This window comes from Pagrus major, chromosome 9, assembly GCF_040436345.1.
Source record: "Pagrus major chromosome 9, Pma_NU_1.0".
Classification (NCBI taxonomy): domain Eukaryota; kingdom Metazoa; phylum Chordata; class Actinopteri; order Spariformes; family Sparidae; genus Pagrus; species Pagrus major.
In genome coordinates, this window is record NC_133223.1 from 24,160,493 (window position 1) to 24,184,663 (window position 24,171).

At 40.1% G+C, this 24,171-nt stretch overlaps 1 protein-coding gene across 3 annotated transcripts; it reads right to left on the minus strand.

The window, feature by feature from the left end:
- Positions 1-792: 792 nt before the first annotated feature.
- Positions 793-23,139, minus strand: agpat3 (1-acylglycerol-3-phosphate O-acyltransferase 3). 3 transcript variants are annotated; one of them, XM_073473036.1, is made up of 10 exons: positions 22,896-23,139; positions 9,803-9,859; positions 9,467-9,697; positions 9,183-9,352; positions 8,893-9,054; positions 6,146-6,299; positions 5,955-6,057; positions 4,101-4,176; positions 3,120-3,318; positions 793-3,021 (listed from the first exon to the last, which is right to left on the minus strand). In XM_073473036.1, the coding sequence occupies exons 3-10, from the start codon at positions 9,642-9,644 to the stop codon at positions 2,930-2,932; spliced, it is 1,134 nt and encodes a 377-aa protein (XP_073329137.1). In that variant the 5' UTR covers positions 9,645-9,697; positions 9,803-9,859; positions 22,896-23,139; the 3' UTR covers positions 793-2,929. The 3 variants fall into 3 exon arrangements, with proteins under 3 accessions (XP_073329137.1, XP_073329138.1, XP_073329140.1); XM_073473037.1 differs by lacking the exon at positions 22,896-23,139 and adding an exon at positions 22,053-22,163 and having other exon boundaries at positions 800-3,021; XM_073473039.1 differs by lacking the exon at positions 22,896-23,139 and adding an exon at positions 12,567-12,913 and having other exon boundaries at positions 800-3,021.
- Positions 23,140-24,171: the final 1,032 nt, after the last annotated feature.

Here is a 24,171-nt window from a genome sequence, read left to right on the forward strand (position 1 = left end):
TTCTTTGTTTGGTTGTGATTTTGGCAGTTTCACTCTTCCATACCTTCTTGTAAAAAATGTGAACTGATCACAAACAGAGCTCTTTGTACATAAGAGCGGACTTTATCAATTCTCATTTCACTTTAATTCTTCACGTTAAAACTTAAGATCAAGCTACTTGGCAACTAATCCCAGCAACCTGCTTGCTATCTTTCAAATTTTTAATCCTTCACTACCACAGGGGGGGTGGGGGGCTCAGTTAGCGTCTACATTATCACACAAAAATTAAGCAGCACTGTCTATTAAGGCTTGCATGAAATCTGTCTGGGTGGAGAGAACTCTACAGAAAGAGGAAGTTGCTGCTGAGGAGTGACGACCCCCCCTGAAAGTTAAACCAATAAATCAAAATATTTGATTAATACTACACGTGGCATGGGAGCGGGGGGGAAGGGAGGAGCATGTTCTTGCTACCATTTGTTTGCCTTTTGGACCTTTTTGTGTCCGGTGGCTTTTAACACTGGACGAGATCCACTCATGAACTGCAGCAGCTAATGTGTAAAAACTCCGGGCTGACCGACTTTAAGATGGTGAAATGTGTGGAACAAAGCTGCCTGCGCGCATGACATGTAAACAGCTTCCTCTAACTACTAACGTACAGTCAACGGAACAACTTTCTAACCTTCCACTTTAAAATTGAAATGTTACACTCACTCATTCACTTTGGTAAATCAAACCAATTGAATGCACACTACTCCATGATGGGAGGAGGATGTAGAGGTAAGAGGTGGGTGCCGTTTTTTTTTTTTTTGTTTTGTTTTTTAAAGGGGGTGGCGAATAAGCAATCCCTTGCCTGAGCAAGCTTGATTTAAGGCAAAGGTTAAAACATCACGACTACAGAGTCTATATCTGGACAGCAAAATAATATGCTAACAGCTGTGAGGCTACATGAAGACAGTTGGTGACCTTTTATCTGGAATCTGGAAGCAGAACAGTCACATTGTGCATTTCAGCTGTCGAGACTGGCGTCAGAGGGAGGGGAGGCGGCAGGTTGAACTACTTCAGTGTTTAGACTGGGACTGCTGGTTGAATCAACATCACATTTAGGGGTCCAATTATGATCTAAAAATGAAGGATAACATGTATGACAAGTGAAAATAGGAGTAGAAACTGGAGAAATGTGGCAGAATGAAGGTGTTGGTGCGGCGGGCTACAAATGAGACCTGTAAAAGATGGTAGGTGTCCTTGATGAGGACAGTTTCACATTTGGAGCCCTTGCTGTAGTTTAATGGACACCAGCCTCTCCGAGACGAGACGTTGAAAAGGGTCAGTTCACCAAGATTTCTAAATTTGAAAAGAAAGAAGAGATATCCCCACTTAACCCTCACGGTATCTAGTCCTAGAGATGATGTAGGATTTATATTTTGGGATCTCCTCCCGACACTTCTGCTGCTAGACCTGAACAATGGAGGCGCAGTGTTTCCTCAAATTTTAGTTTATTTTTGATTGTTTCCAATTAAAATTCTTACATATTGCACCTTTAAATATATATTTTTTTCCTCTAGAAACATCTGTCGGGCCTACTTTGGGAAACCATGGGCGAGTGATTGAAATGTTTAGATGTGTTTCAAAGTATTAAAGTGCTGTAAAACTAAATATATAATGGCGTCTGTTACCTCATGTGTTGTTTTCCTTCTCCCTTTCATTCATAATGTAAAGAGACATCATGTTGTTACGGTCAGCCGCAACATTTGGATCACTTTTGGTCTTTCACCTGGAAGGCTTGAGGAGGAAATTTTGATCTCTGTAGTTGTCTAGATTAGTTTTGGTTCAAGAGCTATAAATGACTGCAACTCATCTGTGTATATTTAGTTATTTGTTTAGGACTAAAGGGCTGCTTCTGCTTGTTTTTGTTTGTTATCTAGCTTACAATATTCAATCTCCCAATTTATCTACCTGTGGTGGTAATGTTCTTACTGTGGTGGTTCACCACTCCTGAATGAATGTAGAGGAATCACTGAGGTGGGTGCTCAAATGATTTTAAACAAAATTTATAAAAACCCAAGAGCAATGTCTCAAAACATACTACTCTGTCGATGATGTCAGTGTGGTCAGCTTTCATTATTGTTTTACATTTATAGATAAACTGTCAGAATATCTGTTTCAACAAAGACATGCTGCTGTTAAGTTTATCAAATAATTTGAGCACCATTAACAACATTTTATCCAGCTGCATTGTACCAAGTTGGCAGTAGAAGTGCCAGTGGGAAGATAAAAAACCCAAACTATCTGCCTGGCTAGACACCTAGGAGTCAAATGATAAGTGTGATTTGGGTGAAATGACCCTTTAAGATTTAAGGAAACCAGGCTGGGCCTCAAGGCACCGGTTCCCATTACAAGTCCCACTTAGTGAAAGAAAAGGGAGGGAGATGTCCTGCCTGTTACAGATTGCTGCTGCCCCCTGACGGAGGTTATACAGATACGGATCGCCTTGTGTTCTGTGGGTAAAAGGAACAAGCACGTCACCACTCCCTGATTGGCTGATGACAGGTAACAGGAAGTGGAGGTAGGTAGCTCAGGGCAGGAAATGGCTCCATGTGACCTCAGACAGGTTAGGAGCTTAACCTTGGGTGTCAGCGGGATTTAACGGGACTGGACGGGGACAGTGGGTCGCTAGCTGGATTAAGAAAAGATGCAGGTGAGTACAGCAGGACTGCATCTCCCCCTTCGTATGTTCTGTGTTACACCAGAGAGCTTGAACCCCAGACCTTCATGCTCGCTCTTTCTCTCCCTCTCTCACTCTAGTGCCATTAGTATTTCTAACTCTGGTCTCTATTATTGTTTTCACAGCTGGGTCTCCTCCCCGGCCTGCCAACTGACTCAACAGTAGGAGGAGGATGGAGTTGGGTAGGGGTGAGACACCGCAGGGCCATCGGACACACACACACACACTTTAGTTTTGTTTCTTGGCCTCCGGGTTGCCGTAACTGGAACCTGTTTTCTTCACCTCTGTGACTCCTATGAGGCGGCGGATAGCTATGGAGGCTGTGGGGAGAACAAAAGGAAGAGTGGAGTGAGCGATGACAAATCGAGCGAAAGAACGACTGCCTTCTGAGGAGGAGGCTGCTGCACTGTTAACCTACCGAAGATGAGGAAGATGATAAAGCCGATGATGAGGAGGGGGGAGCCGCTGACGGCCACTCCACAAGCAAAGTTGATGAGGGGTGAAAGCAGCAGGGTGGCCCAGAACAAGAAGTTCAGCAGAGTCCATAACCTGCGAGGGGGGATTATTGTGGGTCCAGGGAACTTTCCTTCCTTGTTGTAGGTTTCCTGCAACGCGTCCTGAGCAGGAGAGGAAGAAGAAATGGTTTGTACTGTATGATGATCAAGTGATGTATCAAAACAGAAAATAAACAAACAAATAAAGAACCAACCACTCAAACAAAGTCTCAAGGGCCAGAGGCGCATTAAAGGTGCACTAAGTAGTTTTGGGGAAGAAATGTTAATCAGAAGAAGAGAAGGAGAAGGAGATCTCCAGTGACTGACATTTTTTATGCCTAAACAAACTCTCTTTGTTTTCATGACTGAATAAACTAAAAGTCTGAGTTTGGATTTCTTCTCCAAAACTACGTAGTGCCCCTTTAAGTGTCACTAAGGAAATTTCATAGCATAAAGCCACTATTCTGCAGACTTTCAAAGTAAAATACTAAAATTTAAATGTAATTTCTGTGCATGATGTCCAATATGTGATGCTAATATATAAGTCCAAGTGAGGTTTAGTGTCTCAGTGCTCCAATGTCATAGTGTTTGATAACCACATTTGAAGGATCATTGCAAAAAATGTGTCTTAATATAGATATATTCTATGTATACAAGACTGTTGGCCGGTATTTTGATATAGAAATTTTGTGTTTTACTCCTCAATATTGTATGTTCAACTAACTCAAAAATACAGAATCGGTTGGGCTCTACTTCGAAAACAAGAATCTAACAACCATGTTACAGCACATGTTAACAGGAAACACTTGTCTGCAAAAAGACAGTCAGTCACTCTCAAATGTTGTGCTCTTGTTTACATTTTGATCACAGATTGAGCCTTTAATGCCGGTTTCCCCAGAACTTACCTTCTCCTGGTAGAGCTTATGCAGCCAGTTGGCACACTCCTGCTCATCATCTGGTATATCCTCCACAGGAAACCGCCTAGAGGGTAAAGAGTAAAAAAATCATATAGGAATGAATCAATATTTATTTTTGTGTCATACACAGAAAGCTGCACAGCAAGAAAAGAAATATAAAGTGGATGACCAAACTATCTAAAAGAGCCATTGGGAAGTTATATAAAGTATTTACACATCATTTATGAGCACTGCACCTAATTAAAAGGTTTCTTACAGGACAAAGACAGAATTACTACATTCATCAGATGTGACAAATGAGGGTATTCAGCTAAAACTATGAAAGAGTAAGACTCTTAACCATGATGTAATGGACAATAAGATGTCATACACATTTCATGATAAATCTCTTCAAGATGACACGCAGACTTTTAGTTTTCCTCCGGTCCTTTCAGAGAACAGCAAAAAAAATTGAATAACATCACTTGTGGTCTGTTATGTCAGTTTCTTACCACCAGGGGGCTCTCTCACCTTAAACCCACCTCCTCTCTGCAGAATGCATCATCTGTTAAGTGATTTCAGGCTCTAAACCTGCTCATACATTTATAGCCGTCTCCACTCTACTCTACTAAAAAAGTATCCTCCACTATAATCCTTTTTTTAAATCATTTTTCCACTTTATTTCTCTGGTTCAGTTGTGCTGTTCCAGTGTAGCCTGTGCTAAAGGAGATAAGAAAGGGAGCATTGAAGCACCTTTCCTTTGCATTTAGAGAGTTAGATCTGCTCTTGTCATGGCTGCCTCTTCCATACTTCCAAGTCATTTCACCCTGTACAATAATATCAGCACATCACCTTTATAAGGCAATAAAGGCTCTAAAATTAAATGTCGACATCTGAAATGAACATTTCTGCTGATTTGACCGGCTGATAAAGAAGATGCTCTAATTAGAGTCCATACAGACAGCTTTCATTTTAGCATGGCGGTAGCTTCTTTGTAACAGTTCTCTATTAGCTGAGCTAGCTGGATGACAGACTGTGGACAGAGCAGATTAAACTATTGCATTCTACAGTTTACAAGTTTACGCTTACGGTTATTTTATTACACCTACAGTAACGAGCGTAATTGTTGTCAACTTGAGAGAACTTCCAGTTATCTTCACTTCACTCTTTGTGGAGAAGCTCAGCAGAGGAGAGGCTGCAACTACGGGATAATCAATTAAACCAAAACGCTGAGATGTACTGATAAAAAAAAGCTAATGTCGGAGCTTATCGATACAAGGGCCTTTAATAAAAAAACCTGTTTAATATCGGGTTTTGGTACCCTTCCCTAGATAAGATAAGGGGTAGGCAATTGAAAGTTTCGATGTTCTCTTCTGTTGGGTGGAAAAATATGTGCATATATATCCGGATTGGCATCAGCACTCAGGCTATATGATGTAAAAACTGTAGTATTTGCATATTGGGTAGTTTCAAACATCCAAGATTGGTCCTCCCTGTTTCGCTCAGTTAGGTGCCTTCCTGAGCAAAAGAGACTATCCGACCGCAGACATGTTTCCGAAGCCATTCCAGTGCGAGACATCCCATTGTGTTTCCATCTCATGTCCAGCTCTTTGCTCAGTTGAGTGTCCTGGCCATTAGTGTTATTGTTCTGAAACCATAAACGTGCTGGGAAACGAGCCAACATTTTGAGCGCTCTCACCGTCTCTCTCATTGTTACGGGACAAAAATGCAGTTGGTCGGAGGCCAGAAGGTTTAAAAATACATTTTCCACTTGAAGAAACTCAGTACAGCTGGCAGTGTAATGCATCATTATCACAATAACTGATGATGCAAACGTAAACGGAGTGTATCAGTGACACTCACCTTACGCTCATGTCAGCTTTGTATTGCTTGCCGTTGACGATGCCCAGCAGAGTGGGAGTCTGGTTGTCTTTGAAGTTGAGAGTCACGTCATACACAGCAGTTACTGTCGAGAGAGAAAAAGAAAGATTAAGAACAAAAGACTCGTGCATTGAGAGGATGATGAGGTGTGTGTGCGCGTTTGTAGTCTCTACCTGTGCCCTTAAGACACTGCAGCGTGGTGGTGAATCCTTTGGTTCGGGGCAGCAGGTGGTATTTGAGCTTGGGCAGGCCTTTACTCTCTGCTACCTGCATACTGATTTGGTGTTTCGTCTCTGTGAAGCGGGTGCCCTCGCAATACAGCAGGAACTGTGGAGGGAGAAGGGCAGTGTCAATACCCGCACTACAGATCGACTGATATGGTTTTTCAGGGCCGACACGGATACTGATTATTAGTGATCAAGAAGACTGATAACAAATATTTGCAGTTATTTGTGATTTCTTAGCTTCCTAGCCTCTACCTCCTGAGCTACAGCCTCGTTTCACTGAGGACATCATCACCTGACTGTAGTATCCAACTACAGTTTAGTCAATTTGCACAGTACGATTTTGAAGCTGCATTACTGTACTTTATACTTCCACTCCACTACATTTATTGGATTACTATAGTTAATAGTTACTTTGCAGATTTAGATTAATCAGTGTTGATAGGCTATTACTTGTGATGTGTAACCAGAGGTGGGAAGTAACAAAGTACAAATACGTTGTTACTGTACTTAAGTAGATTTTTCAGGTATCTGTATTTTACTCCAGTATTGACATTTTAGAGCCTGTACTTTCTTACTTTTACTTGAGTAAAGCAGTTGAATCAGTACTTCTACTTTTGTACACAAGTATCTTGAGTAAAGAATGTGTGGACTCTTGCCACCTCTGCATGTTACCACTCGGATAGTGTTGTGGGCGGGACATTGAGTGAAACCACAGTGTGGTGACAACAGACAAGAGAACAAAAGCTGCATCAGAGCCTGCATTGCATTTTAAAATTAATTTATATAACCGAAAAAAAAAAAAAAAACCCAACACGGACACCTCGGAAAAATGCTGAATAATGACCCTGATAATCCCCCAGGACGATAATTGGTCTATCCCTTACTTACACCCACACACACATATAAAGAAGTCTCACACAGTCTTGAGGTGACCTCCTTTCTTTTGTCCCATCCACTACCGTACTTCTGCTTGGTTGAATTACAGATCAAGTACACCTCAATGTGGTGAACACTATGCTAAAATAAAGTCAACATCTTATCTCAACAAGGAGGCAGACGACAAGTCTAGTCAAGAGTGTTCAGATTGTTTATCTGAACACAGAAAAACTATGTCATTAGTGGTGGCCTGACGCCTGACTTAAGGGGTAATTAGATCAACTGCTGATCTGCCTAATCTCACTTGATGAACTAGTTGAGTCAGGGTGAAAATCTGTGACACAAAGTGCTTCACACCATCGGTTAAGGTGTACAACACACAGCAGGACCTTCTGCCACCAGGTAAGATGCCATGAAAGTAAGACGCTTGCTTACTTAAACAAAAAAAGAGCTGTTTTGCCTCTCAAAGCCGACTGTTTATGCACAGTGGTGAGCCCAGTTCATGAGGTTTCACAGAAAAGAATAAACACAAGCCCTCCTGTTGAGGGATTTTAAATACAGCTGGTGCACTGTGTGAACTTATGTGTGTGTATCAGAACAGAGTCCAGCCTACTTAAGAGGAACTGGTCAAAGGGCAGCATCTGGAGTTCTTCTTTTTTTCCCCGTGAAACCCAAATACCTGACATCAACTGATTAAAAACTGAAAAACAAACTGACCTCAAAGGACGATGCAATTTCATACCGTTTTACTTTGTTTATATTTGGCGGACCCTGCCACCTTTTCTAGCTTCAAACAGTGTTCTGGGGACCTTATTTTCCTCTGAGAACAGCTTGTTTACTTGTTATGGGAAAAAAAATATTTCTGAGTTTGTCTTATTACCTCATTAATATTGTAAATATTAAAATTCTGAGTTTGAATTTCTTCTCCAAAACTACATAGTGTCCCTTAAAAGGTGCATTAGGTAGTTTTGGAAAGGAATTAAAACTCAGAAAAGGTAATATTTACAACATTAATAAGGTTATAATACAAACTCAGAAATATTTGATTTACTTCCATCCGATTAAACAAGTCTTTAAGGTCCCCAGAACCCTGTTTGAAGCTAAGGAGGCTACTTAGAAGGGTTCTTTCAGTTTTTGGAAGAAGCTTTGTATCACTACAGTTTTGGTAGTATATGCAAATACACTATGCATCAGGAGCCTCTCATTTTTTTCCTGGCAAAAATCTGACAAAACATGTCGTCTGGCAGCTGTAGGGCTTTTGTTTCAAATACAGATTGTTGTAATTTCGGATCACGTGCGGGGCGTCTAAACAAACAACAATCAAACTGTCAAGTTAGGCAGTGCGGATAAACTATATACCATGATCCTGTGACTGCACTGCTATGTCCTTTTATCACGTAGACGATCTGCATTTTAAACTTCCGTTGTCGTGACTCTCTCGACTAAAGGGCTCTGATTCTCGGCTAAAACAAAGCACCAGCTTGCAGTATGTCACCCATCAGCTGGAGTGTTTTTTGGTCTGGTGGAGCAGAGTATTGCATTCTGGTTGTAGCATTTTTATGATGTACTCAGGTCACTACATATCTGTTTGTTACCAAGGTGTTAGTTCTCAGGGGATGTTTCACAATCCTGCTTGCCCAACTGGGCTAAAGTTGACTGCAAAATCCCAAATATGGTATTTGAGCAAATGGATGTGTAGCAGCATGAAAATGAATCTAAGACAGCTGCTAAACCTTAAACACACACACAGCTTTCTACTACGCTCTTACACTCATGCCAGAAGAGAGAAGAACACAGCATGTCTGACGTGTACCTACCCACATACATTCAGGATAGTCTTTGAGCCTGGTCAGCCCTTTGAAGACAGTCTTTCGGTCCTCTTCCCACTTTCTTTTGCAGAAGACTATTTCTAGGAAGTACCAGGTCCAGCCAATCAGAGGCACCTTCAGTAGCTCATGTTTGGCTAGCACTTTAGAACTCTAGAAAGGGAGGACAGGTGTGTGTTTTCGTTGACAAGCATTAATTCAGTCACATAAAAAACGAGAGGTTTAGGTATCTTTTTTTGAGAAGAACAAGAATCAAAGTCATATTTTGGTGCATTACTGACCCCTAGGATGCCAAATCTTTCACACATGGTCCAACCACAAAGGAAGTCGATCTCGAAGTTGTGGTTGAGGATGACGATGACATGCTCTTTTCCAAACTTGTCCACCGTAGCCTGGTCGGTGTATAGGGTGCAGTCTGTGCCCGACCACCACTCCAGCAGCATCACCAGCTCTGCATGAAGACAACAACACATCAATATAAGTGATACATGCTGAAATGAGTCGTAAATGTAATGTCTGTCTGAGCCTCAGCTGCTACAACAATATAGGAATATCATCTACTCACGACTCCAGAGGGAGTAAGAGAGTCTGCAGTTGATTCTGCGATAGAGCTGCTTGTTGATGGGCCAGAGGATGCAGGTGCAGAGCTGAATGAAGTTTATGATGAGGCCGCTAACCACGAACACAAAGCCCATCAGCAGCTGCAGGATAAACAGGCTCTTCAGGTAGGCCAGAAGAGCCATGGCTGAGGAGCCTGGAGAGGTGAGTAGGCTCCTCTCTATACACTACGACCAACCTGGGGAACAGAGGAGGCAGTGGCACAGTGATGAATAACTTAACTGAGAGATATAAAAATAAACAAGCTCAAAATTCAGAGAAACTAGACAGCAGTGTTTCTTACCACGGTGGATCCTTTTACAAGCCGCGTTTACACGGTCCTTCAGCCAATACTACAGACCTGATGAAAACAGGAGAACAGAGGATGAGAAGATATAAAACATAAAAGCTTACAGTACAGTGTCATCATTTAATAAAGTGCACTGTGCCCGTTTCATCAAAAAGGACAGGCTGAATCGTGTTAGCGGTTGTTCTTAGTGTGGGTGGCAAGTTAACATGCTGCACAATATGGTAAAAAAAACCCATCATGATGTGATTATTGTTATTTTGACAGATATCCCGATTGTTAAAGGATTCATGATTAGAGAGCATGATCATCTTTGCATCACAATTTCATTTTCACAATAAACAATAGAGCTTTTGCCCGTTTTGCAGCTTTTGCAATTTGGGTATTATGATAAAAAAATTGACTGATACATTTTCGGTCCAATATTGGCATATTTCAGCATCTACACGCTCTGATACAGTTGGTAGCGGTATGCACCTTTTCAGTTGGTTTACAATCTGCCAATAAAGAAGAGGAAGAAGAAGAAAAAAAAGAAGCACAGCATGCAACGCAATACAGGTTCCGCAAGGGTTTGAAGAGGAAGGAAAAAGTGTACAAGTTTAAACACAACAAATCTTATTATAGCTGCATAAACTACAGGCTAGGAACCTCTTTAAAATGCAAAAGCAAAATTATTGGTAATTTGGTATCAGCCATGAGAAACAGTTAATTAAAAAATGTTTGCATCCCTGTTTGTAACATTTTATAGTCTAACTGGAAAAATAACTGATTAATAACTAATAAAAATCACACAAATGCTCTTTAGTTACAGCATACTCCACCAATGACAGACCCGTTGCCAGTGGAGAAAGTCTCAAGTTTTGTCTGAGCTTGTGTGAGTTTCCTCCAACAGGTCAAACACATTCAAGTCAGGTGAACTGGAAACATTTAATTTCCCCCAGGTGAGGATGTGACTGTGTTTGTCTGACTCTTAGTGACAGACTGGGAAACTGTCCAGGGAGTTTAGATGTTTGAGCAAAGCATGCTGGGATAGACTCCACCAGTCCATGTTGCTGAATAACAATAAGCAGGTATACAGAATAAATGGATGGGGAAAAGACTGGTATGTATTATGCAGACAACCGCCACAGACATCTTTGTTTAGGATAGGTGCACATGAGATGTTTTTAGAGACAACATCTCATATTACACGATGTAGTGGCCAGAAACCTCTGCTTGTTTGACAACTGTTCACGAAAATGGAGCATTTTTTTAGGGGTGACAATTACTACCAATGAGCGTACCCATCAGGATGAACAGCACAGACCGTCCAGCCATGAATGGACTGATCCAACATATGCACCCAAGCCCATTAAAGTGTAGGTCAAGCCAACCTAAAGCTGTTCTGAGAAACATGTCTAATCTGAGTTAGTCTTTTGCAGATCTGTGTAACGACACCCAATCCACTTCAGGACTGTCAACTGGGCATCCACCTGCTGGGTTTTACATTGCAACTTTCTCTCTTTTGTATAGGCTGCAACTCAAGATTTTTTTTCATTGTCGATTAAACTGCAGGGTATTTTCTCAATCAACCGATTAGTTGCTTGAAAACGACGTCAGATGTCTTGTTTCATCTACAACACAAAGATATTCAGAGAGTAGAAAATATTTACATTTCAGGAGCTGGAATCAGAGTATTTTCTTGATTTTTCTCTTAAAGATTATTGATATTTAACCAATCAATCAAATAACAAAATAGTTGTCAATTTATTTAATAGTTGACAACTAATCGATAAATCGTTGCAGCTCTACATTTTGATAATCGATTTCAGGCCTTTTTCAAGCAAAAGTGTGAATCTTTGGTGGTTCCAGCATCTTAAATGTAAGAATTTGCTTCTTTTCTATGTCATTCATGATAGTAAATGAAAAAGGCCACAACAGGGACATTTCAGTGTTATAGCAGCAAAGAGGATGGCAAAAAAAAAGAGATAAGCATCAACACAAAAACAAAAGAAATAAATGAGTAAATAAAATAAGTAAAAAAAAGCAAGATATGAACAAGAGAACAAAATAAACAAGAAACAGAAACATAATAATGAGAAGATTTATCCATTACTAAAACAATTGTCAGTTACAGCCTCAGGTCAACTGACTGTGGAATTTAAAATTGTGTCGTGCTCCCAGTTATACTACGATTAACAGTGCAGTGCTAGCTTAGCAACATCAACATATGTACAGTCAACTGCATTCACTGCTACAACTGTGTCAGCAAACTGGCAGAAAAGAGACCGTCTGGTGTTTGTTCTTTAGAACAACAGCCTGCATGCTAGACAACAAGGGAGAGACAGAAACATTGTGTGCCTGCGTGTCACGCTGACAAACACAGACTCTCTCTTGTTCATAAAGTGTATGTAATGACTGCTTTCTTGTGTCTTGCATATCTTTTTCACAAATGCAACTACATAAAACAAACTGAAATGGATGCCAAAAACATAAATAACTTTCCATCCTAAAAAAAAATTAAATATGGATGACCAGAAATCCTACACGCCTTTCTTTCCAAGCAATCCAACCATATTTATAGCCATCCTTTACCCAAAGTCTGCATCACATTTCCTTAAAATACCATCTCAGCTAGAGGACAAACCATCAACCTTAAATTAAGCCACATAGTTGACACAAGGCCAGCTCATTGTGAGTTGGCAATAAGTCTTCTCCAGTGCCATCAAACACCGTAACACAATACAAAGACTAACAAAGTGTGAAGGAAATGAAATCTTACATGCACATCCACAGGACTTCAGCCCAGGCAACTGAGCAAAACGTGTCTTAAAGTATGAAGTTGAAGTGTTGAAATACTGCCACGTGAGCATGCGTGTCATCTATCGCCTCAGTGATCTGACTATCAGTCCAAACATCCACAGTTGTCTCTGCATCATGTTACAGATTTGACCTTTGTTCCTGGTGGTCAGAGAGTGACTGGGAGGGTTAAAATGACAGTACAGCACATTTCAATTGTGGCTCCTGTGACATATTTTGGAAGGATGGTGAGCTAAAACTAAACACTAAAGAATCAAAGAGAGCAGTGTGCCGTAAGTACACGGTACAACAACTGCTACAAGTGACTGTGATCAGTTCCTGGAAAGTTACTCAGCCTGACAGTTTTTAAACTGTATTTGTTTATACAGGTAATCTCCTGAATTTGACCTTTGGCCCAGAACATCAGATGTATTAGTAGATCAGAAGTATGGAGGACTAAAACTGCCAAAATCAAAAATACATAAGGAAATAAAAAAAAAAAAACGGCGTCATAAATAAGTAAATATGTAATTGATTACAACAAATAATAACACTAAAAATAAATGTATTTTGACTTTTTTTTCTTAAAAAAAAAAATGCTCAAACTGATTAATCCATTATTAAAAACAGCTGCCGATCAAGTTAATAGTTGACATCTAATTGATTTATTGATTAATTGCTTTGATTGATTAGTATTGGGCATCTGAGTCATCACATTATTCATGCAAATAATTCATTTGTAGATGTTTGCATTTGTTGATTTACTCTAAAAAAGATACACAGACTTGGAAGAAAAAAGAAATTGCCTCAAGCCAAGTAATTAGCACTTTGGTTGGTACTTTAAGGGCTACATTTTTTTTTGGCTTGACAGTCTATTTATTAATTTAGTTATTGGTTTATTTGACCGGGATGATGCATGTGGGCATTGTTGCATTTAAATAAAATGCAACTGATGCAATGAGGGACTTCTAGCAATCGCTTATTTGCAGTCCTTGTCCCTCATTATGTATTTTAGGAATAAAAACACTAAAACAACACTCAACAAAAAAATAAAAAATGAAAACAGTCAGCTTTGTGTTGTTTGGCCACAAGCAGCCAATGGAGAAGTTCCCCATCAAACCTCTGCTGTGGCAACAAGCAGCAACTGTGTGTGTGACCGCTCAGACAGACAGGGTAGATTTGCAGACAGGCCATGAACTTTGTTCTCATTTTCTTCCACACTCTCTTCTTTCTGCTCTTTCAGCTCCTGCCTCAGGAACAATTGTGGAGTCAGTCAACTTTGAACCACAAATTTTCACTCAAGCTGAAATTAAGGCCATGATTCACAGAGCCTAGAGAGAAGTGTGTCTTATTACTAACTTTGTTTGCATTTGTGTCACCTCTAAATATAACACCACTGTGAAAAATGCAACTAACCATTAGCACTCAACATATTTGCTTCAAGAGTTGGTGCTGGGGCAACCAAGGTCTCCAGAGAACGTTACTCAAACCAAGTTCAGACATTTTTTCTTTATCTAAAACAAATCTCATGAGAACGTTCTTATATTATTTTTTTGTTATTTTGTTTTATTTTAACGGAGATAAAGATGCTGCTTGATGACTCGCATGCCGTCAGTCGAACCACTGCACTTTTTGTTAGCTGCACAACATTGCAGGCTATAAACTTCATAAACCGAGTCAAAACTAACGAGGAACAGCGTAGCTCATGTTTAAGGCTCTCCGTTCCGGTGGTGACTGTCAATGAAGTCCACAAAACTACTTTTGAAGCAGATGCTGGTTGAACCTCCTTTACTACTATCCACTGCGACTGAGTGTTCGACTGACAGTGGCATCAACAGATCGGTCAGAGAGATGCTCTGTGGTTTGCTAAAATTTTAGAACTGAAATATGAGCTCAATGCACATTTTTACTTTTTCTGACTATGTGTTTTGTCACAGATGATGAGCAAAACATGGGACTAATAAAGGCTTGGTATAGGAGTTTAGTGTCACTGAGTGGGCAAGGGAATGAATAGTATATTTCTCATATTTGTAGGCTTAGGCGCATTAAGACAAAGTATTAGTAATAATGTTAAGTAGGCTTGGGCCAATATTAGTAATATGGAATATCACGATATCTGCTGTCATATGCGATATTTTACACAATATGTAATATCGAACAGCTGTTACGGCACCTTCTGGCTTTTATTTTGAAAAAAAAAAACGCAAGGCGCATCGATATTTGGGACGTTACAAGGGTTAACTGGCCTGATGTAGTGGCATGCACAGAGCGCTTTAACATACAGACATAGAGGACGCAGTCTGTGGGAAAGCCAGCTCGCCAATTTGGCAATATTTCACATTTGAAGCGCGACAAAATGGCGAGCCATGGGATTCGAATGAGGCTACATGTCGTCGTAATCAGGTGTTAACTAAACCGGGCAACAACACAAATTTGAAGTCTCACCTCATTATCCCGCACAGTCGGCGAGTCCAACTTAGGGAATGAGCGGCTATAACATCGCCTAATGCGATGATATCATCTTCTGGATATCGCCCAAACCCAATGTTTAGTGTTTATAAAAACTTATCAAATAAAAATATCTATAACATATGCATGAATCAAAGAAGCACATGGCAAATTAATATACTGAAGACAACCCCCTGACTTTACAGCGCCGACTCCGAAAATCCTGATTCGGGGACAGTCTTACTTCATTGATGTCAGGGAGTATGTTGTTTGCTTTTTGCACCAAATGAATTATAAACATGATAAACTCTCAAATACACTACTCAAAATTAGTTAGGGAAATTGGGATATTTAAGTGTTTCACTTGATTGATTCTGCGACATATCTGAATTGTTGTTTTGTGACTATTTACAAAATTAATGCAACACATTTCATTTGACTTTTGTCAATATATACGCATCCATATCCCAATATCTCCAACTCATTTTGAGTAGTGTACTTGTGAAACTAAAATATGATTGCATTTTTAATGCAGAATAAATACAATATTTTCAATTATCCTTGTTTACTTTCAGTTAAACTATGTTTAAAGTACGGAGAGTGTACCAGACTCTTTGCCTTGTATTGTGAATTAAACTTCTGTTGAGCTGAAGGTATTTTGGGTCACGGATGTGTGTACATAGCTAATGTTGAAATTTGACTTCCCTTTACACCACTGTTTCACCCAACAACGATCTTAACCACAGTAAAGGTTTAGAGCCAGACAAAAGCGTGTTTTTGAAACACTGCAATAAATAAAGACATCAAATTAAGAATTTAATGAAGATCCTCTAAACTGGCTATCAAACAGTTCATTAAGGATATGTATTGAGTGGGACAGTTGAAAAACTAAAAAATTAGTCAGCGCTCCCTGGTAAACAAACTTTGAATGTGTGATACTGTTCGGCTAGCTTCGCTGCAAAACCAGTCTGTTCTACTCGATTTGTGTGAGACAAGAGCGCTATATGTCCTACAAAAAACACCATATATATCGTCTGTTATAATGTATTTACAAGCATGACCAAATAATGACAATATAAATGTTTGTCTATATGTGAGGTCAATAGATAAACAGCTCTTTGTTTCTCAGCCCAAGTGTATCAGTGCTCCATTTCAGCTATCCAGGTTAGTAGTAAAGTAGTCAGAGGAGGCATTTAAATCCCAAATTGATCAAAACGTTCACACTTTAACTCACTCCTCAAAACCCTCATCAGATGATAACAAAATATTGAGCTTCAAACATCACCATGACTTCATCACCATGACGCACTAATCAATCAAATCAGCCTCTTCCTTGTGGTGTTCTGAAAGTGTTCTGGTTTAACCAAACTTCAGTTGTTCCCTTTCTCTTTTTGTCAAAGATGGAATAAAATGAGTTCAGAGAAACAAACATTGGGTTTGACCATGAAAACAACCGCGGGACCCTGTGGGTGCAGGGCCCCCTTGTGACCCCACTCAGCCTGGTAGAAAGATTAGAGACGCTGACTGGGTTAAAGCTGCTTAAGGCCGGACAGCCGCTTCTGCTCTGCATCACCTGAATACAGCTTCTACGCCCAACAAATGACTACTGCTTGCTAGGACTCTCTAACATGATAAGACTGTTGAAATGTGCATTAGAAGACATCAGCTAAATACTGGAAAACCTCAGGAAAATCTTGGCAGGTACCGCAACTTTGCAAAGTCGTTTTAATTCGGACAACTTCATTTGGCTTGCAAAATTTGAAAGGCTGATGCCCTGGAGTGCAATGCTGACATCTCTCTTTTTCACAAGTTGTAAGAAATCTAGTGGGGCCCATCCTAGCCTAGCCAAACCACTTCTACTGAATTTAACTTACCAGTAGACATAGTAGGCCATTGCCATGACCACCAATGCCCCACAGATCCCAGTGAAGATCATCACAGCGCTCTGGTTCAGCATCTTGGCTGCTGGTTCTCTCACCGAATCAAAGCCAGAATAATAAAAACATACAGAAAAGGCCTGCAAAGAGCAGTGGACAGTCACAGGCTCTCCTGCTTCACAGCCATAATAATCCCACAGAACGAAAGAGGGAGATTATGATGATGACAGCAAGAACACAGACAGATCCCAGATCCTGTTGGAAGAACTGCCTAATCAGCACAAGAGTTTACTGAGAGCCAAATGACATGAAAGTACAGATCTCTTGAGGTCCAAAATCTCCCAAAGGCGCCAGTGGATTCTTACAACAGTCCACCAATGAATGCTAGGAAGTCTGAAAGATGGCTCACTTCTGGAAGGAGGGAGGCACACATGTACTGTAAGCAGTGTCTTACATGCATTCCCATCCTCTAATCCACTGGATCAGATTAGTGCTGATTAGCAGGCTATGGGCACCCTGGATATGTCACATTTCATTAACATTAACAAAGAAGAAGGCCGGGCTCTCCCATACCAGCGTGGAGTTAGCAGAATGGCATCTGTTACGCCAAAGGAACCAATCACCACGTAGAGTTTCTCGCCTCACCTTGCCATTGGCCAACTGTTAGTGACACCTCGTATTAGGCAGAAGTGATAACCTCGAACAGAGGGCCAAGAGTTTCCTTAAACAACCTCTTCAGGTGTGTTGCCAAGCTGTGCTTTGTTTTGATCAAGTGTAATTAGGATGCATTAAGCCAAAGACTAGAAATCACTGATACCTGGAATTCAGTACCTTTTTTCTATACTTTACTCTGTACAGACTTGCTCCTAGGATGGTCCCCCTTCCCGAGTTGGGAAGTCGTTCTTCCGACTTCAGTGTGTTCATGGCATCAAGTCGGAATTCTGGAGTAACATGGAGGCCAAAAACTATGTTTTGATTTTTATCTCTCAGAGCATTTCAACAACACGTTGACGGCTGTATCCACTAATTGAGTGACAAGGTAGGGCAAACCCATCTATATAAACAACTGCCAAATAGAGCATCAATAACAAGCAGTAAAGGGCAGCAATACGCTGTTGCAACGTCTTGTCTGTCACATCCAAAAAAGAAGAAACACAGGAATTTTATCATGATGTCACAACAGCAGTGCTTGCATACTGCAATGTTTTCTTGCAAATTGTATGCAAGACACATACTGTTGGTTTGGGACTAAGTGAAAAAAACTCATACTGTTTTAGCGTACTAAACCACATGGTGGTAAGGAATTTCGGACGTAGCCAGTGGCTGAATTTTGGTCATAAAATAAGATAACGTCAACAAAGACAGTGAAAAAAGCCCAGTTATCTCCAATAACTTCTCCATCTAGCTAACTAATTGCACACAGATGTCGATAAAGTTGTTGGTGCCTTGTCAACCTTGCAGGAGGGTTCAGGGGGGACCAAGCGTTCAGGCTTTCAAACACAGCACAATCTTTAAATTATAGATATATAATAGAACGTGTTGCTCTGTCAGCTTTGCATATTTCATCACAAATATTGCAGCAAGTGTTGCCCTGACTCAACTTGCTCTAGGGCTGATACCTCAGTTGATTTATTGAGAATCAGTACTCTGTAGTACCAACATAATTTGGTTGGTACCCTTAAAATGATAGAATTCGGTACCCAACCTTAATCCTCCTCTCGGATAGTTCTGGGCAGTATGACCTTGAAATAATAATTAGTTTTTGGCCATATGGCAATATATGATACATACCTTGATATTTATGAAGTGCTTTTCTCCTCAAAAGCACTTCATAAATGTTACAACTGGGCAACAAAAAACAAATACCACAATATTTTTGACCAAATGGCCACTTCTTTAATATTGCAACAATATTGTGAGGTATTTTTTACAAAATATTAAGATTTCTGATAAATATTCATCAGAAATGTGGATGTAATGACTAAGTGGGTGAAGACAAGCATTAGAACAAATACAACAGTCCGATACATATTGTATATATTGCCTGGCCGTACTCTCTCATCTTCTTGACAGTACCTTGAAACAGTATTTACAACATGTCTGTTTGGTTCACCCACACAGAGATGAAAAACAGAGCTGGTGGGAAAGCCAACAAAAGCCTTTGGGTTCCTACACAGAGCTAAAATCAAATGGGTGGTTCAGACAAGCTGGCAGAGAGATGCATAAATAAACTCCAGGGTTTACTGAAGCAAATGGGTCAAAGGTTAGAGTACAGTCCAGAGGCTCTGCCATGGGGCATCAAAGCCAAATATAAAAAGAGATAAAAATACATTGTGATAGCTGGACAATGAAGGGCATTCATGTTTCAGAGCATGAAGTGCTTTCAGTCCTGCACCACTGTGCTGCTGAACACTCACATTTTAAAGCCACACCACTAAACTACAACTACAGCCATGTTACCCCTTTCACGCTGAAAAAATCAAAACAGAACACCCACTAACATCTGGCTTATTTATTGAATAGGAAAGGCTACAATCGGCCTTCATTCTGGTCAACTGACTCTGCAGTAGTTATGAGTGTTTATCTGCTCCAGCTCCCATCAGCAGTGATGGAAATGCTAATTTTCAGCCCAGTTTCAGTGCAATGCTATTATGTGCATTGAAGTAAAGGATACTGGTGCACAAATACTTTCCTGATTGTCTCCATTCAAGCAACACTTGACTGTGTTCAGTTGTCATTGAGTTTGAAAGAGAGACTCAAGTTAAATATCTTAAAAAGTAGCTGCCATAACATTATCACTGTACCCAAACCTTGCCAGCTCCCTCATCGGTACTGCACATGTTCAATTGTCAACAGATATTTTAAGGCAGAATGACGTCTCACTCCTTCGCATCTTCCGTTATTAGCTCTGGAAAATATAATGCCTCTAATTCTGAATGTTATTGTTGAAGAGACTCTTTTAAAACAAGTTTTAACGTCTTCTTGAGGTAATCTGACGAGGTATATGGTCTGCTGCCTTCTACGGTTACCTGCTTTCTGTTCTCAGAAACACTCAAATACTCCATATAAAGACTTTGCAGAAGGGTTCACTATCTAAGAGAGGACAGAAAGTATTTAACAAATAAGGCAAAAGGCTCACGTAGGACGGCCTTGCGTTACTTAAACATGGTCACAACCCTGCTCTGGATGCAGCCATAGTAAGACATGATGACTGATAAGGCTAAAGGATACACATGGCGTTTCTTGTTGTCAGCAATAAATTGGGACTCATGGCAAAAGTAGGAGCAGGGGTTAATGGGTGAAACTGTCAGACTGCTCAAGTATTGAAAGCTCAAAGTAGCTCTGCAGTTCACCAGATTGTCACTAAAATGATCAGGTTAACATTTTTTACAGTGCTAGCGTGTAATTACAGTCCAAGATGGCACCACTTGGATAACAGCTTATCTTTGTATGTATGTCTCAAAGTCCTATAGGGCAATACTAACCCTAACCCTGACATGATGAGCTGATAAAGAGTTCAATAGCTTACGTGCAAACAGTCATGTCACTGGACTTCGAACAGTTTCTTCAATTACCACATGCATTTATATGACTCGGATTATACAGCAAATTATTTCTCTCTTGTAGGATATTTTAATTAGTTTGACACTGGTACAGTCCAGTTGTTCTGGATAGTAATGACCCAAGTTTCTCATCAGGTTGATGCCAAAAGGTTTTGAGGTTTTCAGTTTTTTGTACATTACAGTAGAGCCTGACTGAAACTGTAAACTTCACTGGGAATTTAATAATTATAAATTACCCCAAGCATCTTTTTCTGCATTATAATCTCCCCAAAAAACTTTTCACATCAGTGCATATCGGACAACATATACGCTGATACGATACTTCTGTCATTGGCCAATATATAGACCAACCATCTCCAATGATAGTCACACAGTCATTAAGTCAGTTGCTACATGTTTTATCTGATTAATTGGGAATTTAAGTCCCTGCAGCCACGATTTCTAACAATGCTGAAAGAAAAGATTAGACAGTAAAGAGCAAACTGTCTCAACAGAAAATGAACAGATTGTAATTAAGATAAGCTATTTGTCTTGGGCGTTTATCGGATAATACCTAACAATTCGCAGCAATAATAATTAATCACTCATATTGCCAGCACTGAAGCAGTCTACACATCTCCCTGTCAAGGTCTGTTGCACGCAGACACACCTTATTAGTGGCTCTACAATATCAGTATGGATGGATATACAATATACATATTAGAGCCTGACCGATATATCGGTTGACCATTGTATCAGCCGATACCGGCCTATTACAGATATATCGATATCAGCTTGTGTGTTGCCCGATATGAAAATTTACATTTAACACATCATAATGCTCCATTACATATCTTTGTCACAAATTATAGAGGGATCATGACGAAAAAACTACACCTTCTCCATAGTCATATTCAAACAGTTTGAGCTTTTCCTGCAACTTACATCGGCGGTAAATTACATATCTATTAACATACATATATACTAACAACGATTATCTCACTGCATCACTTAAAATGAGATGTTATTGTGCTATAACAATTACAATTACAACACAAAAAAGTTGTGCAACCTGTGTGTTAGTAGACTCGGCAGTCTATATAACTTGGTTATGGTCGTAACATATTGCAATATTTTGATGTCACTTTACTGTAATGCAGTCTCTTAAAACTAGGAAAAGACAAACGCCATATGACAAGACAACAAAGACAATAGCTAGTCTCATATCACAGTAGTGATGTATGACCGATAATACTGCCCAGCCCTAGCTGAGCCAATATAAAGCCATTAATCATCCCTGTGCATACCTTGAAAACACATTAAAATTCAAGCATTTGAAGGATTTCAAGCACCCGTACGAACCCTGTATACCGATATTAAAATGTCCCTTTATCGGACCCAAAAATTGAGCATCAGTCAACCACTCCATATTCATTATTACTGTCTATCAAGACCAAACACTGTGTCCATCCTGTGACAACACAAAGCATGAACAGTCCCCAAGCATTCAAATGATCACTGCTAAACATCAAAACATCCTTTTTTTTAAAAAGACACTGCTGGCAAAAGCCTGTCATGAATGATCACAGTAACATCACTTGCCTGTAACGCTCTGCTCGCCTCGTTGGTTAAAATTAAAGCTGAAGCCTAAAGTTAGGACTGACTGAGGAGAGCTGCAGACTTGACTGAACTCTAGTAACCTCACGTCTGGATGTGTGGTACGACATTTTCACGCAGGTCAATGTGGAGTCACCTGGTCCACTTGACGTACAGCGAGGCACAGACGGCTTGCAGTTTTTTTTTTTTTTTTTAATGAACCCAGAGGCACTTTGTCTACTCTGGCACACTGTATGCTACTTCTGTACACTTTGTACCCCCTGAATAAAACCGTACAAGTGGACTGTATGTACCAGTGCGGCGAGGTTAGCTTAAAAAGCTAAATACCAAGTAGCCAGCATGCACCTTGCGTCCAACCAGTGACTGGGCTTATCTTTTGACACATGTCTCGACTGCGGCCGTAGATTAAGCTCAAAGTTGCAAACACACATCCTCACACGCCTCTGCTTTACGTAGTGAAATCAACAAATATGTCCTGCTACTGCTATGAGTAACAGCGAATAAGTTAATAACACCAGCTGACAGGAGGCTAAGCCTGACGTGAGTGTGCAACTCAGCCGTGCAGCACAAGGGCAGAGTGAGCTGCTAGCGGTGCAAGCTAGCATGCTAAGTTAGCAAAACCCAGTGTAGCTAGGGTAATAATTGTATTCAGGGGGAGGGGGGGATGGAGTCGGCTGTTTTGGTTGTTCAGCCATTAAAAGAGTGCCAAATTCACCCACATTCATTAACTAAATATTCAACTGACCCGTGTCGCTTTCTAACAGCATGCTATGCTAGTCAGCGAGCTAACGCTAGCAGTCAGAGCAAGTGTCAGTACTCTGGGCTTACCTGAAAATTATTCACTTGGGAGGCGGGCGAGTCGGTAGATTTTGTTAGACTTGTTCGCTGCTTTCTGGCATTAAAGGGGCGTAAAAATAACCCTCCTGAAGAGTCCTTCTTGTTTAGTCCGTTTCCTGAAACGCAACAAAAATGACTTGAGCTAATGCGATTTGCAAGAGCGCTATTGTTTGTCGGTTAAAGCCCCACATTTCCTCAAAGCCCATCTGAAGGTAGCATGCCCTACATCCGGTCCGGCCCCTCAGTCACTCTCACACAAATAATTAATATACACTATATTTATAAGCAACGGGCCTCTGCAGCCCCACACCAGCCGACCAAAGTACCCCAAGTATAGATTAAAAGTAGCAGAAGTATATTTACTGAAATGGTCTTCCCCAAAATGTGTTTATTTGAGTCTACTGATGCCAGCTGTAATACATCAGTCCACTGTCCCTTGAATACATGAGACTTTATATGTTTAAATATATTTCTTCAATGTCTCAAAACATGAATTTGACATCAGTTATTCATAACATGTAAAATATAAAATGCATGTTATCCACAAGTAATATTTTTGCGTTATAAACAGCGCATATAATATAATATATAATCTTTATTTATACAGCACCTTTAAAAAACAGAGTTTACAAAGTGCTTTGGCAATCGAGCAAAAAGCAGGAAACTAACAGGAAGATAATAGTTACAGAGTAGACACTCGAGCACAAGGAAGTCTGGTCTGAGGTGAGTTAAAACAAAGTCCAACTTATTATTACAAGTAAAATGAATAAAAGTGATAACACGGGCAAAGTCACAGAGAAGGAAGGGAGGGAGAAGAAAGAAAAAGAAAAGTTAAATAAAAAAATAAAATAAAAGTAGACAATTAATTTTAAAATGTGAATACAAAAAAATAAATAAATAAAAGAACAAAACAATAAAGGTTATTACATGTTAGATATGCAGTATAACAGCTGCCCAATACCAGTAACAGCTTTCTTTTATTGTCTTAGCTGAAAATCAAATGATTCTGAAAACATTCAGCCTTTATTTGCACTTTTTATTTAACACCCTACATGTTGAATATTTCTTTCCTGGCCTCAGATGTGTAATAATGCATAAAACATAAACTGATCACCAGAAAAACACATCTAGTGTTGTTACAGGCAGTTCCTGAGTAGGTGTGCACGTTTTCCAACTTTAGAGCTCTTTAGCCCTCTGCTGGTGTTCCTGCAGAGATGCAGCATGAGTCTGAAGTGAAATGTGAAATAAAGTGGTTGTGCACACGAGC